The following is a 15,331-nucleotide window of genomic DNA, read 5'->3' on the forward strand; positions in this document are numbered from 1 at the left end:
AATAACTTGCTCTGCTCCAATGTCCTTGACTTCAACCTTTGCCCTTGACATCCCATCAATACAGAGTGAGACTTTACAGATTGGGTGTCTAAGCCTCCTCCGTCAAAGTACGACTTGAAGAATCAGTGTCATGTTTGTAGTAGGAAAATGACGAGTTGCTTGTGAGTGAATGTTAGATCGGTGAAAATGCACTTCTAAAATGTAAGAATGAGAGTCATCTTGTAGCTTTTAAAGGCTGCCATGTTGTGGTCAGTATGCACCGCTTTCCATTTCCAAAAGCTTCCTACAACCGCTGCAATGCACCTCCAAAAATTGTCAATCGACCAACCGTGAATGTTGGTTGAAAAGATCATGGGTCTTGAAAAATAGGAACAAACTGCCAACTACTTTGGACCATGATTAACTACCACTGCACTTATTTAAAATGTGGTCAACTACCAAATAACATTTATTCCACAACCAAAGAATAATAAAACGTGAAAGGAAGGTAAAGATTAATTATCTACAGATAGCAAAAGAGTCAAAGTTCAGTTTCAAGGTAGCCTCAGTAATGTTAGCTGGTTCTCGAAAATGTTGACAACATAATGTTTTTAACATTCAACCCAATATTGTCGGAGTCAACATTGACTCTAACAAAAATAAAAATAATAATTTAATCTTATATAAAAAATAATTATTTTTAAAAATTGTTATCTTAATGACTACTTTTTATTTTTATTATATAAGAATAGAAAGGTTTATGTACTGACTTTATTTTTAATACTTGGGCATGCATATATTTTGATACAATAAACTGAAAGTTAGATGTATGTAATATAAAAAATAGTTAATTTTATTTAATGATATGTTCTTTAATGCGAGTTTGAAAGAAAAGGAGCTGACTTTGAAAAAATGTTAAAAATAAGAGAAAAACAAATGGCACGACGATGAATCCCCGATACCGAAATGTTGTGAATTGGCACAAGCGTGCGTATATACATATCTGGTATATTAAATTGAAAATTCAGTGTCATGCCAGTTTAAAAGTTTAATAGATGTCGGATTATTTTTAGAACTCTGCACAAAAAGTCATAAATGGTAAGATTACATTAAATATTAGGATTTGTTTATGATTCAATCACCTAATATTCATTCGATTATGCTGCGAATGGACCTACAACTTTTCCATTGATTTTGGGCCTCTTCGCCACGTCACGAGATTTCAACACTTAATCCTACCATGTCGTGACGAGATTTTGCTCGAAACTATGGCTGTCAATTTTGAGGATGTAATCAAATTTAGAAATTGAGGGAAAAAAGAAACATATTTATCTAAATATCTTCGCACTTTTGGTGTCATGATTTTCTAAAGTGGGCAAGTGGCTACTTTTACCTATTATACAATAGTATTACAATAGTTGATGGAGATAAAATTAGTGTTACTTTAAATTCATTTAGACAGGAGTACTTTTACTTTCTATGTTTGGATGTATTAATAAAAAAAAAATTACTTTGTCTTTACGAGTTGGGCAAGAACCCTACCCAGCTTAAAGCTAATGCTGAAAGAAAGTGAGACGACAAAATTTGGACATGAATGTAATTATATAACTTGAGAGTTTAATATATACACAATATGAGCACAAAAGCAGGTGGATGCCCTTCCCTTGCAAGATGAAATCGACCAAAATATTTAAATAAAACAAAATAATAATAACAAAGAATAAAAGAGCAAAGGGCGAGGAATGAGTGAAAGGGCCAAAAATGGGTTGTCTGTTTCCTCCAAATGGTCTTTGACAACTACCACATCATGCATGTCATGCTCAACTTCTCCAATAACCTCTCTTCTTACCTAAATCCGGGAAGAAGGTGAAAGACCTCCCTCCGATCTTCGGGCCACCTGCCCGGTGACCGATGACTTGTCTGATCCTCTCACGTTGTATTTCTCGTAAACCTTTTCTCGGTTCTCCGACCACCATGTCTCCGCTTGGTGTTCCCCGAATCTTCTCCGGCTGTACATGCAGACAAAACTGTGAGACCCCAAGAAGGTTCACTCTATGCAATAGTCCACAAGAATAGCGATTAGAGGGCAGCAAATACCTGAAGCGTACACGCTTGAGATCTCTAGTTCCATCTCGAAGGGCTACAAGTGTTATATACACACCCGGTTCGTACTGTTCAATCCATTCAGCTTCAATTTGGCTAGCACTTCCTGGGACTGCTAAGTTTCTAGATTTTGAGCCAGCTTCACTGTCACGGTTGGTTACCGATTCTTTCCCATCAAGACTTTCAGACACGCTGCTTCTGTAGGAGTGAAGAACTCCACCACCATTAGGAAGTCGAGCATCCAGGCGCTCATTTGTTCCATTTGAGGAGCCTCGTTCAAGTCCTTGAGCATCTAAGACACTTTCACTGCTTCCGGTAGGATCTCGGAGCAATTGAGATGGACCTTGCGCTCCATTTTGCACACCTGAGTCTGTTTCAGGGTGAGAAGCCAAGTATGAGCTGTTGGTATCGTCTGATCTTGAGTTCCTTTCTCCATTTGCACCAGAATAGTGTATGCCATTTGATTCCAATCCATTTGGCAAGTAAACTAGTTTGAGACTTTCAGGGTCATAAGCCCCAGGCGGCAACCTTTCTGCCATATCTTTAAGCTGGAACATCAAAATTGCTCAGATCAACAACAAATCTCTTGGCACTTTTAAAACTCTTTCAAATCATACAGACAGAAAAACAAAAGTGACTTGACCAAGGAATTAGCATTTAGCAGCAAGTGAAGCAGCAGTTTAAACAAACTAAGTCAAAGATTAACATACGAAAGTAATCAGATATGTAATGACCAGCCATGTGAAAAAAGTCTACTCTCAGAACTCCAATCTTGTAGGTTGCAAAGTCAGTTTATTAGATAAACATATCGTATTTTGACTCGAATAACATCCTTCAGAAAAAGCCTGAGTACTTTGAAAGTATATTACAACATCATATATGATAGTACAAGAACTTAGTTGTCCCTTTTCTTGATATTGTAATTTTAACCAGTAGCTTGAAGTATTTTCTATTATATTAGATTAGTATTCAATTAGGACTAGAGTTACATCCCCTTTCCATTCAACTATTCAAGAGTTCTTATGTGTTTCAACATATGGATGCTTTGTTCTCAGAATCTTGCAGAAGAAAACATAGACAACTTGGATAAAGAAATTGACAAATATATGTACTTTAGTAAGCATAAACATAGAAGCCACTGATTAATGAAAAATACCACTAAACTTTTTCTTAAAACCGAACATAACCTGTGCTGTAAGTGACTTGATCACTTCTTTTGCAGCTTTACATTTAGCAGATTCGTCGGCAGCTAATGCCATTGCTTCCTGAGCTTTTTTGGCTGATTGCTGCAGCTCCAATTCTTGCAAGTCACATCGGTTTTTAAGGCTTTCAACCTAAATCAAGTTCATGATAACAAAAATTAGGAACCCAATGACTTATTTACCCAAGATCTGAGAACCAAAAAAGGACACAGATTGAATGGTGTGATATACCTGTACCCGTAACTTATGCACTTCCTGATTCAGAAGCTCATTTGTCTTCTTGAGACTATCAGTAATGCTCTTGGAGAAAGAAAGACCTGATGTTGTAGGAACTGGTGTTGCTGACCTTGGAGGGCTAGGTTTCCTCGAAAAAGGTGACACAGACCTTGAACTAACACTCGAGGTTGTGAGAATTGGCTTAGGAACAGTTCGACGTGCATCAACAGCTGTAGACATAACAGCATCTCGCAGCTGCAATAAAGATACTTGAGAGGAGCGACCTAAAGAGAATGTATCAGCTTTTCTTCCTTGTTTAGCTGCTTTGGTGTCCAATTGTTTGATCAAATCGAAGTTAGATGGCATGGCTGACTTGGCCAATCTAAGGTCAGCCTTGTCCAGTCTATCCTTGTTTTCACCTGAAAGTCGTGGTCCAGAATTTCTCCGGTTGTTGGCTCCAGCTTCTGCTACCTTAGATAGCTTTACAAAACATGAATCACATACACGATATGGTTTGTTGGGATTAGGTGACAATGCAGCCCGTGGTGCTTTTCTAGAACTGCAAGCATGGCAATGAACTAATCCACAGTTGTAGCAATTATGTCTCTTTCTTGTGAAGCCAAAAGCCTGTCTACAAGCAGAGCACTGGGACTGCTCAGCACCAGAGACCCATTTATGGAGACATATGGCAGCTGTATAATTTGAGCCACAAGCAATAAATTTAACATGTCGATCCTTTAAAGCTTCAACTACAGTGGGTGCTTTCCTGTCTTCTATATCACCATGGCCCAATCTCCCATTAGCTCCTTTACCCCATGTGTAAACCTCATTTTTGGATGTCAACACAGCCACATGATACGCGCCGCAAGAGATTTCCTCAACAGATTCAGCTGCAAGCTTGTCTTCTACCAAGCAAGGTAGCTTTCCGTCGGACTGAGGATTTCCAAGTTGACCATACACTGTGCTTCCCATTGCAAAAACACGCCCGGATGTAGTCAGGCCAACAGTTAAACTGTGCCCACAGGCGATTTTGTGAAAATTGTAATCAATAAGTGCAGGCACACAAGTAGGCTTCAGTCTTGGTTCTTTATCACCATGTCCAAGACGGTTTTTGTCACCATCTCCCCATGTGAACAATTTTCCAGATGAAAAACTTGCACTGGACTGGGTTACAATCACCTCAACCACAGCAGCAGTATGCCACACTCCACATGCAACAGCAATCGTCCTCAAACCTGCTAGAGATTCAACCTCTCTTGGGTATGAAACATTTTCTCTATTTCCATGGCCCAAAACACCAAAAGTTCCATCTCCGAAAGTGAAAAGCTGTCCAGTTGATGTTATCAAGGCAGTATGCCATGGACCACATGTAACGATTGCAATTTGAAGTCCCTCAAGAGGGCCAGCAATTCTCTTTGGTATCCAGTGGCTAACATCAGTACCATGACCCAAGAGCCCAGCATAGTGTGTACCATCACCCCACGTGTAAAGTTCACCAGCCATTGTAACTGCACATGTGTGAAACTCACCACATGCGACAAAATCAATACTGCAAAATGTTAATGATTCTACTAGACAAGGTTGAGTGACATCTTTTCCGACTCCATGACCAAGCCGTCCACCAGATTCTTCACCCCAGCTGAAAACCTCACCCTGCCTAGTAACTAGAGCAGCATGCCGTACCCCACATGCTATATAATGCACATCCAGCACTACATTGGATTCCAATGGCCTAGGTAGAAGAATATCAGCTCTGGTACTAATGGAACTAGCATTCTTCTCTGGCCCAACCTTGACAACATTATCACATATAACTTCACCCCAAATATACACATCCCCTAGTGCATCACAATCATCTGGTGCAGAACCATGACTTGATGTGCTGGGGGCACTAGATACACTAACCCGAAAAGCATCTGAGCCAGATCCTTTCACTTGCATATTTGTTTGGTCCAAAGCTACATGTGACCTTTCTGAATAGACCAAATTATCAGGTCGGTAGCTATTAGGAGAAGCAATTATGTTTGAACTAACGGAAACCTCAGGTGAGCTAACTTCCCGTGTAGCACTTACAGAACTGTTACTTGGACTATTTGACGTCAAATCTCTATTTTCCTGGAATCATAGAGTCAATGATTATGATCTAAACAGTGGAGGATGACAAAGTGATAATACTAAGTTGTAAACTCACATCAAAATAGAGGCCTCCATCACCCCAACCATCAATTTTTGAGCGCCCAGCTTGTCCTGATGTTATTAATGCCTTGAGCCCAGCTATCCAGTTTTCTGCCTCAACTTTATCCTTGCAGATCTAGAAATATGCAACAAATAATTATGAGCAACGCTCCACTTAAATGTTCTTTATTTAAAAAAAAATCAGCAAAATTTTGGCTCATCACTAACCAGGTCGAGAGATCTTTTCCCGTTGTTATATATGAGAGAAAAGGATAAGTACTCTTTTTCAGGGCGCAGATATCGTTGAAAAACAGCCTGAGGAAAAAGTCCATCGCAATCATTAAAATCAAACTCCAGATAAAATATGACCAACTATGCAGAAAACACAAAAGGGAATAAAGGAACCAAACATGAATACATGAGAAAGTAGATCAATGGAGTGAAACAAAGTCCTCAAAATCTTACTGTTCTTTGCCCAGGGATAATCCTTGAAACTGAAGCTAATTTCAAACTCCTATCACCACTACTAGAAATCCAAATTAATGTTGTTTCGTCCTGCAAAAAATTAACATCCATTAGAATGGAAGTAAATAGCACAAGAATATAGACTTTGTAAAAGGTAGTAATGTTGAAAAATCTTGATTATTTCGACAACTAATATAACAGTTAAATATAATATCCAGCCTTCTCTACTTTACAACTGATATTTGAGATATGATGAATTCTGATGGGCTTTAACAGTTGAACGACTACAATATTTTAACTTCAATGAACTTTTCACAATTTTTTTGTAATAAAGAGGATGATAGAAATGTGAGGATTCCATACTTTTGAGATTATATTTCACAGTACAGGCCACAATGAAAGTCCATTAGAAATTCAATCAACCACAGACGTATAGGCAATCTTAACAGTAAGTTCTTTGAGGAAACAAGTTTTAACTTGCTTGATACATTTCTTATATTAAATTTTATATATGGTCACTTAAAGTGGTTTTAATAGCTGCAATGATTATATGATATCTCAGTTTAGACCCTTTTAGTTTTATTATCAGTTTGTTTAAAAAAAGTATTCCCTTTACTTATCATTTATAATATAATCTAAGTTACTATCTCATTTTATCAGTAACTAATATTTCATCCATATATATTGGTCATGGAGGAGTGTTCATTTTGATAAGAGTTTTTATCATATAGTATCTTGTATCTGAAACATGAATAGTTTCGGTGACTATGGGCATTGTAAGCAAATGGATATTATCCTAAAATCATGACCATTTGTCTAAATCTGCTTGTAGGGAAGCAATCAGGGCTTTTGAACAAAGGCAAGATTTCTGGTCCTTCACTAATGCATCTCTATAATCTCTTACAGTTGAATTTGGTCATGATAGAAGTATATGATGTTAAAACAATTTTACAAGTGGGATTTGTTATTAAGAAATTCAATCAACATGAGCTAGATAAACTCAAATCACCAAAAGTGTACTAGAATTGTCGCATGTGGTTGATTGCATACCACTTGGATTTAGTAACGAAGGGGAAAATAAGTTATTGTATAATCCATAATTCAGTTATATAAGTAGCCCTTAGACCCAAGAGACTGTCATATCTGTCCACAACCTATTGCTTTCTAAAACATGTAACCAAATTAAGTCAGCTTTACCAGACTACCCCGTTGTCATCGACTGAGTGATTTTAAAAAAAAATGTTATTACCCAAAGAAAGAAAAAACACACAACCGCTTGCAGAATCAAATCCTGTTCCACAAGATCCTATATCAGCTATACATCCTCCTTGCATTTATGCCGGAGCCGTCGCCAGTGCTATGGGCTGTGGCTTATGTAGATCAAAAATGCGTCTCTGCCGCCTCTTCTCTTGATCCTTCTCTCTTTGCTTATGAAATCTGAACTTCTTAACTCGACTCTCAGTACTATCGGTTTCGTCGCCGGAAGGTCACTAGACACTGTGAATTGCGTATTAAATAAATAAGTATCAGATCTGTCTTTTTCTTCCAGAGGAGCAACTGCACTGCCACTCACTCACTTGCCTAAGTTCGCTCTAGCCCTCTAGGTGATTCGAACCCCTGACCTATTGATTGGAGGAGAAGCATCTTATCAACATACTGCACTTCGTCGTCTCTATTCAGTGAATATTTTAAACAATCATTGTGGTATATGATTCCTATTTCTATGAGTTATTCAAAGTTATTCTACTTCCTCTGAACAGATAAGCTCGCTTCCAAACTTTTTTTTTTTACGCACATCTACCAAACCCCCTCTTGAGTCCAGCTAAGGTGTGTATTCATCAAGATGAACAAGATAGATCCATACTCCATTCCAAGAATGAAGCAACAGGTAATCCTGATTCTTTAGAAGTGCAGTATCTGATTCCTATTTCTATACGAATTATTCACAGTTATTGTACTTCCTCTCAACAGATAAGTTTCGCCTCCAATTTTTTTTTCTTTATATGCCTGCCTCTACCAAACTCTCTTGAGTCCAGGAGCTAAGGTGTGTATTCCAACAAGATAGGTCCATACTCCATTCCAAGCATGGAGCAACAGGCAATCCTGATTCTTTAGAAGTGCAGAGCTTGTAGGTAAAGCTAGATCCAAAGGTGTAGATACAAGATCAACAAATAGCGCTATGCTTCCAACTTATATCCAATTTAAATGTATTTTTGTAATTTCCAGAAAAATGTTATTTTGCAATGTTGGAATTATATATAGTATTTTAGTATTAGGTTTTGATTATGTTATGTAGTGAAGTTAGGACTCTTGTATTATACATAGGTGCTTTATTGAGTTGATGGATATGTAGAAAATTAGTCCCAAATATATTTCCCGCATATCATTTAACATGGTACCAGGAGCAATAGGAACTAGGGTTTCAAAATTTGGGTTTGTAGGATTTTGAAATTAGGGTTTTAGAATTTAAAGTTATGGTTGTTGGGTGAAAAAGGAGGCAGCCACCCATTCTTGTTCGAAGTATCACCAGTCATCACCACGAACCAACCACCACCTGGCCAGGGAAGTGCGCCGCCATCATACCAATGTTCGCCGGATGTTCGCTCACCAGATTCAGCGCATGTGGCTGTCACACGCTGGAGAGGGTTTATGCACTGTTTCTGTTTTTCAGTGTGTGCAGACACGTTTCTCGCCAGAATATGCTCCGGCCAGTCCCATTTGACTCACCTTGTCGTCCTCTATCTGTTTGGTTACTGTTGGGATATGTTCTCGTCCAAATTCAAATTTTTGGCGCGTGTGAGCATGTGTGTTGCCAGAATTCAATCTAGTTTGTTGCGTTGTGCTCGTCTCGACATCCCCTTTCGTTTTGTGTACCTGTTTGGGTCAATATCAGGTTGGTATTGCCATATTGGATTCCTCTTTGGGTACAGAATCAACTTCTGATTGGAATTTAAGTTTCCGTTTGAGATTGATATCATTTAATTGGTTTGTTGCATCTTGTCTAAGGCAAGTTGTTTACCTATTTGGTTGGGTCAGCGTCAGATTGGTGTTATACCATTCTGGTACAGGATCGGATTCTGTTTTTGGGTAATGTTTGGTAGTTTGAAAGTTGAATTTTGTGTTTGGAATTTCTATTTCTGTTTGAAGTTCTTTTCTGCTCTCTAGTAGTTGGAAACTATGTCTGAGGGTGAAAAGGACTGGTTCCTGAGGTTGTACCCGTGATGACAAGAATCACATAACACAAACTTAATTCTGTTACCTTAGGTTATTCTTATTATAAATTCAAAAAAAGTTAAGTTCCTTTCTTGGTCACGAGAGGATGCTCATTTGTTGCAAGTTAAAGAAATTGTGAGGTCTCAACCTACTTCTTTCACCACCATTGCTGATTCAAAATCTTGCGAGGAAGAAGATTTTTGGTGAGGGGAATCGGTCTTCCCATTTTGAAGGAACTTTGTCCACTTTTGTTTTCTTTTTAGTTGTCGGTTTCTTAATAATTGTTTTCTTTAGATAATTGAGTCTTGTTAGTTCTAGTTTTTGAGTCAATAATTAATTGTTTTAATGTTCTTTATGTAACAAGCTAGGCATGATTGACATCTATGTTCTAACTTGAGGTGGGGTATTGTAATTATATATAGTATTTTTGATTAAGCTCCATAGTTTAGTTAGGACTTGTATTATAAATAGGTGCTTTATTGAGTTGATGAATATACAGAAAATTAGTCCCAAATATGTTTCCAGCATATCGTTTAACAAGCAAATTAAGCTTGAGAATTATATAAAGAATGGAGAAGAGATCAAAAATCTTCAATATACCATCAAAGTGTAAGATAGCAGAAAACCTCAAACAACAACTCGAAGCAAAAAAAAATGCAAACATGCACGTGAAATGCTTTCAAAAATATTACTGCAATTGGAACTTTTCCAAAATGATTAACTCTATGAATATGCGATAGCAAACACTATGGATTACATACCTAAACATATCAATCCTGAATATCAGAATGGCAAACTCATCAAAGGAGGATTGGAAGGCAAGACATATATGTACACTTAAAATAATTAAAGAAGGCAATTACCCGTGAGCAAGATCTTTGCACCAAATGCCATATTAAAGCACAAACAACAGCAAGAAAAGTAAGAATCATGCTACACTCACCCTCTTTTATCACATTAATGATGCATGATCTAATTAATAATTTCTCAGTGTAACTTTTAACAAATCAGTAAAAAGAAAACAAGAGATTTGCAACTGCAGAATGAAAAGGCCAAGCTAACTTGCAATATCATATACAGTAGTAAAAAGTAGCATAAAACTGCATATGGTATGTTAGTCTTACATTAGAGAGTCTAAACGGATAACATTTAGGTTTTCCCTTACGACCATATTTAAGTAGCTGAGCTCCCTTCTTTAGAGCAACCAACGCCTACACAAAGTGAGAATGAACTGTCAAAAGAAATATTGGGATTTAAACAAACATTATATACAACTTGACTATACAAGTTTCAGAACACTCTAAATCAAAATTGACCAGACAAAGTGAGTTTGAAGTCTCATGTGAGAAGCATGGATTTTAAGAAAAATGGATGCTGATGTCTGGAGTGAGGAAACACTGTGACGATTCTCTTACTATCCAACCACCTTATGTCTATCACTAGGATTCGAGAGATAGTATGAAAAGCAAATATTCAAGTTATGCTCAGTTAGCCACAGAGTAAATGGTTTGTCAGATTTTAATGAGTTGAGAATGACCAAACATTCGGAACAAATAAAAAAAATACAACCCCAAACACAATAATATAGATAACGCTCAAGATGTCTACTGGAATATGACATCCACTGCAAATAAAAGCAAAATTAAACCTCCAAATGTTCTGAGTTCAGCATCTCCGTGTATCTTGTTAAGAGACACCAATCGTGAAGAAAAGACATGTTCAGCACTACACACTCGCTTACAGCAAAATCACAATTACGAACTTTGGAGCGACCTACTATTAAATGATCAGCAATACTAAAGACAGGATGTACAAAATAATAGAGCAAACTCAACTGGAACCAAGAAGATGATGCATTTCTTCCAAATTTGACATCAACAGTACGAACTCTTGAAAAATTGCACACACACACACACACACACATATATATATATATATATGCACGCAAATTATCAATCAGATGGCAAACAAACAGCATTTTCCTCAAAAGCATTAACAAAAATTTCAACTTTGATCGCCAAAATATGAAGTAAAACATAACGCTAAGAATCACGCCTTCTAAACAAAAGCATAAATTCAGAGCTAGATAGACAAATCAAAGAGCAAGTATACCATTCTCTCTCAAAAAAAAAAAAAAAAAAAATAGAGCAAGTATACCTGCTCGATGTCACGGTCGGCATTACTGTAGCTAACAAGATCTGCCATTCCATGTGAAGCACTCACCTCCACACCAGCACCACCGCCACCACCATCCCACTCCACTCATTATCATGCCACCAATCCGCCACCTCTTCCTCCTCCGCGCACTACCATCCACACCGCCAACTAACTTCCCTACCTCCCCCTTCGAATAAATGAAAGAGAGCCTCCAAAGATCCAACAAAAAAACCCTCGCCTTCTCTCTCCTGCAGATCTGGAAGACTTATCCCCAAAAACAAGGCTCCTCAGTTTTTCCGCTCTCCTCTCTGTCGAAGCTCCGAAGTCAAATTAAGTCTTCCCTCCTTCCGACGGAGTCCAATTGGCAAAGTCCGACGATACGAAAAATCCGTCCACCGGCGGCGTTATATCGGCTCCGACGCCGGCGAAGATGGCGTGTGGAGAGAAGAAAACAATAAAAGGAAATGAGAAATAAATGTTGGCGTAGAGAGAGAAAGCAATGGCGGAAAGAGAAAGAGAAGAAGGTGGTGTGCGCGTAGAGAGAGAGAGAGAGTAGCGAGTCAAAGATGAGGAAAAAGCAGAGGGAGATGCAGCAATTCCGAAACTTTGCCTGAGAACCGAGAAATATTATTAAGCTGGGATAAAATGTGGGGAGTTGTACCTCTGCTTCCCTGCATCTGTGTAAATCCTTTTTTTCTTTTTCTTTTTCTTTTTTCTTCCAAACTTTTTTTCAATTGATAAATGAGGACTTATTCTAAGATTTTTGGGAATTAGTGTTTCAGATTTAATTCAAATAATCAAGGGGGAAATTTGAAAAAGATACTTGCCTTCAGAGTATAATATGTCATTCACATGTTATAATGTAGTATATTTTAAATGTTTTCTCAAGAGAAGCAAATTGGTGTTTGTCAGAAAAAAGAGAAACAAATTGGTAAATGTAATTTTCTGCAAGTTAGTAATGTATTTTCTTAAAATATTGATATTGATTTATTCTTTTGTATTTATATTGGAATTGAAAAAAACGTTTAAAAAACAGTAATACTGTATTACGAATTTTTTTTAAGAACATATGATCTAAGATGTTAGGTAACATGTCTATGTGTGGTGTGGTTTATGGTAATATCGGTAATTTACTGGTTCATTAAACTTTACGACATTAAATAATGTTTATTTCATTTAAAGTATTGCCTACCTCTATGTGAAATAGTTGAAAATTTATCCTGTGTAACACAGGCTGTGATGACTTAATTTGGGATTTTAAACCATAAACCCTTAATAAATGAACAATTAATTAGCAGGCCTATCATAATTTGAGATAATTATAGATCGCGAAATAACAAATACTCTATCCGTCCCATCATTTTAGTCCCCTCCCAGTTTTCACACATATTAAGAAAATGCATTTAATTTTTATATTTTTATCTTTTATACCCTTATTTATTATTTTCACACACCCTTTTCACATTTAAGTGAAGCATTAAATAAGGTTAATTTAGTAAAAACAATACTTTTATATAGTATTAATTAGAAAAGTGGACTATCTTTTTGGGACATCTCAAAATAGAATAAGGGACTAAAATGGTGGGACGGAGGGAGTATTATTAAAATCCTGTTTGCATTTTCATATTGTAAGCTTCACTTAACAGGAAAAGAAATTCAAGCACACAATTTATTTATATGTTTCTGTGAGGAATACTCTCCGCTTTAAATTTAATAAACGTATTGAAATTATCCTAAGCTTACTTTTATTTATGAACCAACAATTCAACATATTAATTCAAACATGTTGTAATAAATAATATTAATACATCAATCAATTCTCACGGTTGAGGGTCAATTTCGCATTACTTCTATTGTCAAAGCAATATTAGTCAGAAATTTGACAATAATGGGTTATTTATGAATCAAGCTTTATCATAATCAAAAATATATAAATGATCTAGAAGGGCAGCACCTAAATTTCTAAGAAAATATTAATAATAGAAAAAAATAGCATTCGGACAAATTGACTGGACCAGTAGAGGTCGAGAAGAGGCATTTTCAGAAGTAAAGGGGGGCAAAGTGGACCAATTACTTTTGCATGTTGCTGAAATTCCCAATATGCCCTCGCTTTCTGGGTGACGTGGCGGGTTTTTTGAGTTATTTGCATTTGTGCAATACTCGCGATTGAGTCGTGACGTCGATCTCGGATTATTTGTTTATGAGTGAGGTCAAAAAATAACTTATAAGTTGTTTAGAAATTTATAAACTTCTTGAAAATATTTGGTAAAATAAGTTTTAAATAGATTATAAACTTTGAAAATAAGTTAAAAGAGCTTATATGCCCTCCAAAAAATAAATTCTTCTAAAGCAATTTTTTTTTTCATAGTCTAATATACAATAATTATTTTACAAATATTATTCAACTATGATTTATTATTTTTATTGTATATCATTTCAAGTTCATCTCTCTTCAATTTTCTCTCTTTGACAAATATTTTCTCTTTTTAACTTATAAGTTCAATTATCCAAACACTTTAGCAATTTATAAACTCTTAAAAAATATCTTATAAGTTATTGAAGCTTATAGCTCTTTAAAATAAGCTTAGCCAAACACCTTATGAGCTTATAAGCTGTAAAAATAAATTTGAAGAGCTTATCGTGTGCGTGTGTTGGTCAAGCGGTAAGGGGTTAATGCCTAAAATCAAAGGTCTTGGGTTCGAGTTTCATGTGACATGGCCTTTTAATTTCTTTATTTAATATTGTAAATTTATCAAAAAAATAAGTTTATCTACCCCGATTTATTGTTTCAAAATCTTATATACAACAATCATTTTACAAATATTATACAATTATAATTTTTTATTTCAATCATATACCTTTCAAATTCATCTCTCCATTTTTTCTATCTAACAAAAAAAAATCTCTAATATAAAATTCACTCTCTCACTTAAAAGCTCAACTATACAAAAACTCTTACAACTTATAAGCTTTTGAAACAACTTATAAACTATTGAAACTTATAAATTCTTTGAAATAAGTTTAACCAAAACACCCTCTTAATCAAATCAATCTATTCAATTTTTAGGTCAATTCTTAGGCTCATGTTATTTATAATTCGTGCCAATTATATTACTCCATTTTCTCAGATTACTTTTTTTCTTATATTGAATTTTTTCAGTTCACAAATCCTTTACTCTAACCCTTCGTTTTTCTTATATATCGTGGCTAATTAATCGATTTTGGGATGGAATTGATATCTCCAATAGCCAATAGGCAGTAGTGATTGAAATAAATGCTGTGATCGTGTGTTTTGAGTGCAGGTAAGCAATCAAAAAAGTACGGGCTTCTTATTGCGCCGCGTGGTTAGTTTCATGCGCTGAAATTCGATATTTTCTAACGAATATCCTTTTCCTCTGCCTAGGAAAATACTCCCTCCGTTCCGCGAGTCTTGACACGTTTGGGTTCGGCACGGGAATTAAGGAGTTGTAGATTAGTGTTTTAAGTGTGTAATTAATAAAGTATAAAATTGATAAAGTAGGAGAGAGAAGGTAATAAAAGTGATAAAGTAGGAGAGAGAATATAATAAAGGTGATAAAGTAGGAGAGAGAAGGTAATAATTATTGCCAAAAAAGGAAACGTGTCAAGATTCGTGGGACGGCCCAAAAAGGAATACGTGTCAAGACTCGTGGGACGGAGGGAGTATAAAAGTAGGGTTGTATACGAATCAAATAATTTTATTCGATTCGATATTCGTGTTCGAATTTTGATATTTGTATTCGAAAATTTACGAATTGAATCCAAATAAAAATAATATTTTTGATTCGATTAGTTACCAAATA

The 15,331-nt window shown here is 36.1% G+C and overlaps 1 protein-coding gene across 1 annotated transcript; it reads right to left on the bottom strand.

The window, feature by feature from the left end:
• Nucleotides 1–1,562: 1,562 nt before the first annotated feature.
• On the bottom strand, nt 1,563–12,162 carry LOC131011702 (PH, RCC1 and FYVE domains-containing protein 1). Its single transcript, XM_057939499.1, has 9 exons — nt 11,511–12,162; nt 10,478–10,564; nt 6,141–6,230; nt 5,904–5,990; nt 5,692–5,811; nt 3,516–5,615; nt 3,270–3,416; nt 2,077–2,630; nt 1,563–1,988 (listed from the first exon to the last, which is right to left on the bottom strand). The coding sequence occupies exons 1-9, from the start codon at nt 11,556–11,558 to the stop codon at nt 1,829–1,831; spliced, it is 3,393 nt and encodes a 1,130-aa protein (XP_057795482.1). The 5' UTR covers nt 11,559–12,162; the 3' UTR covers nt 1,563–1,828.
• Between the last annotated feature and the right edge of the window lie 3,169 nt (nt 12,163–15,331).

Source organism: Salvia miltiorrhiza, chromosome 2, assembly GCF_028751815.1.
Source record: "Salvia miltiorrhiza cultivar Shanhuang (shh) chromosome 2, IMPLAD_Smil_shh, whole genome shotgun sequence".
NCBI lineage: Eukaryota > Viridiplantae > Streptophyta > Magnoliopsida > Lamiales > Lamiaceae > Salvia > Salvia miltiorrhiza.

What these genes read in the sequence shown, in the direction of transcription:
- LOC131011702 (XM_057939499.1), bottom strand. Translation starts at nt 11,558, where the DNA reads ATGGCAGATCTTGTTAGCTACAGTAATGCCGACCGTGACATCGAGCAG. An exon ending in CCGACCGTGACATCGAGCAG is followed by an intron (nt 10,565 to 11,510) that starts GTATACTTGCTC and finishes CACTTTGTGTAG; the next exon opens with GCGTTGGTTGCTCTAAAGAA. An exon ending in CTCAAGCGTGTACGCTTCAG is followed by an intron (nt 1,989 to 2,076) that starts GTATTTGCTGCC and finishes CTGCATGTACAG; the next exon opens with CCGGAGAAGATTCGGGGAAC.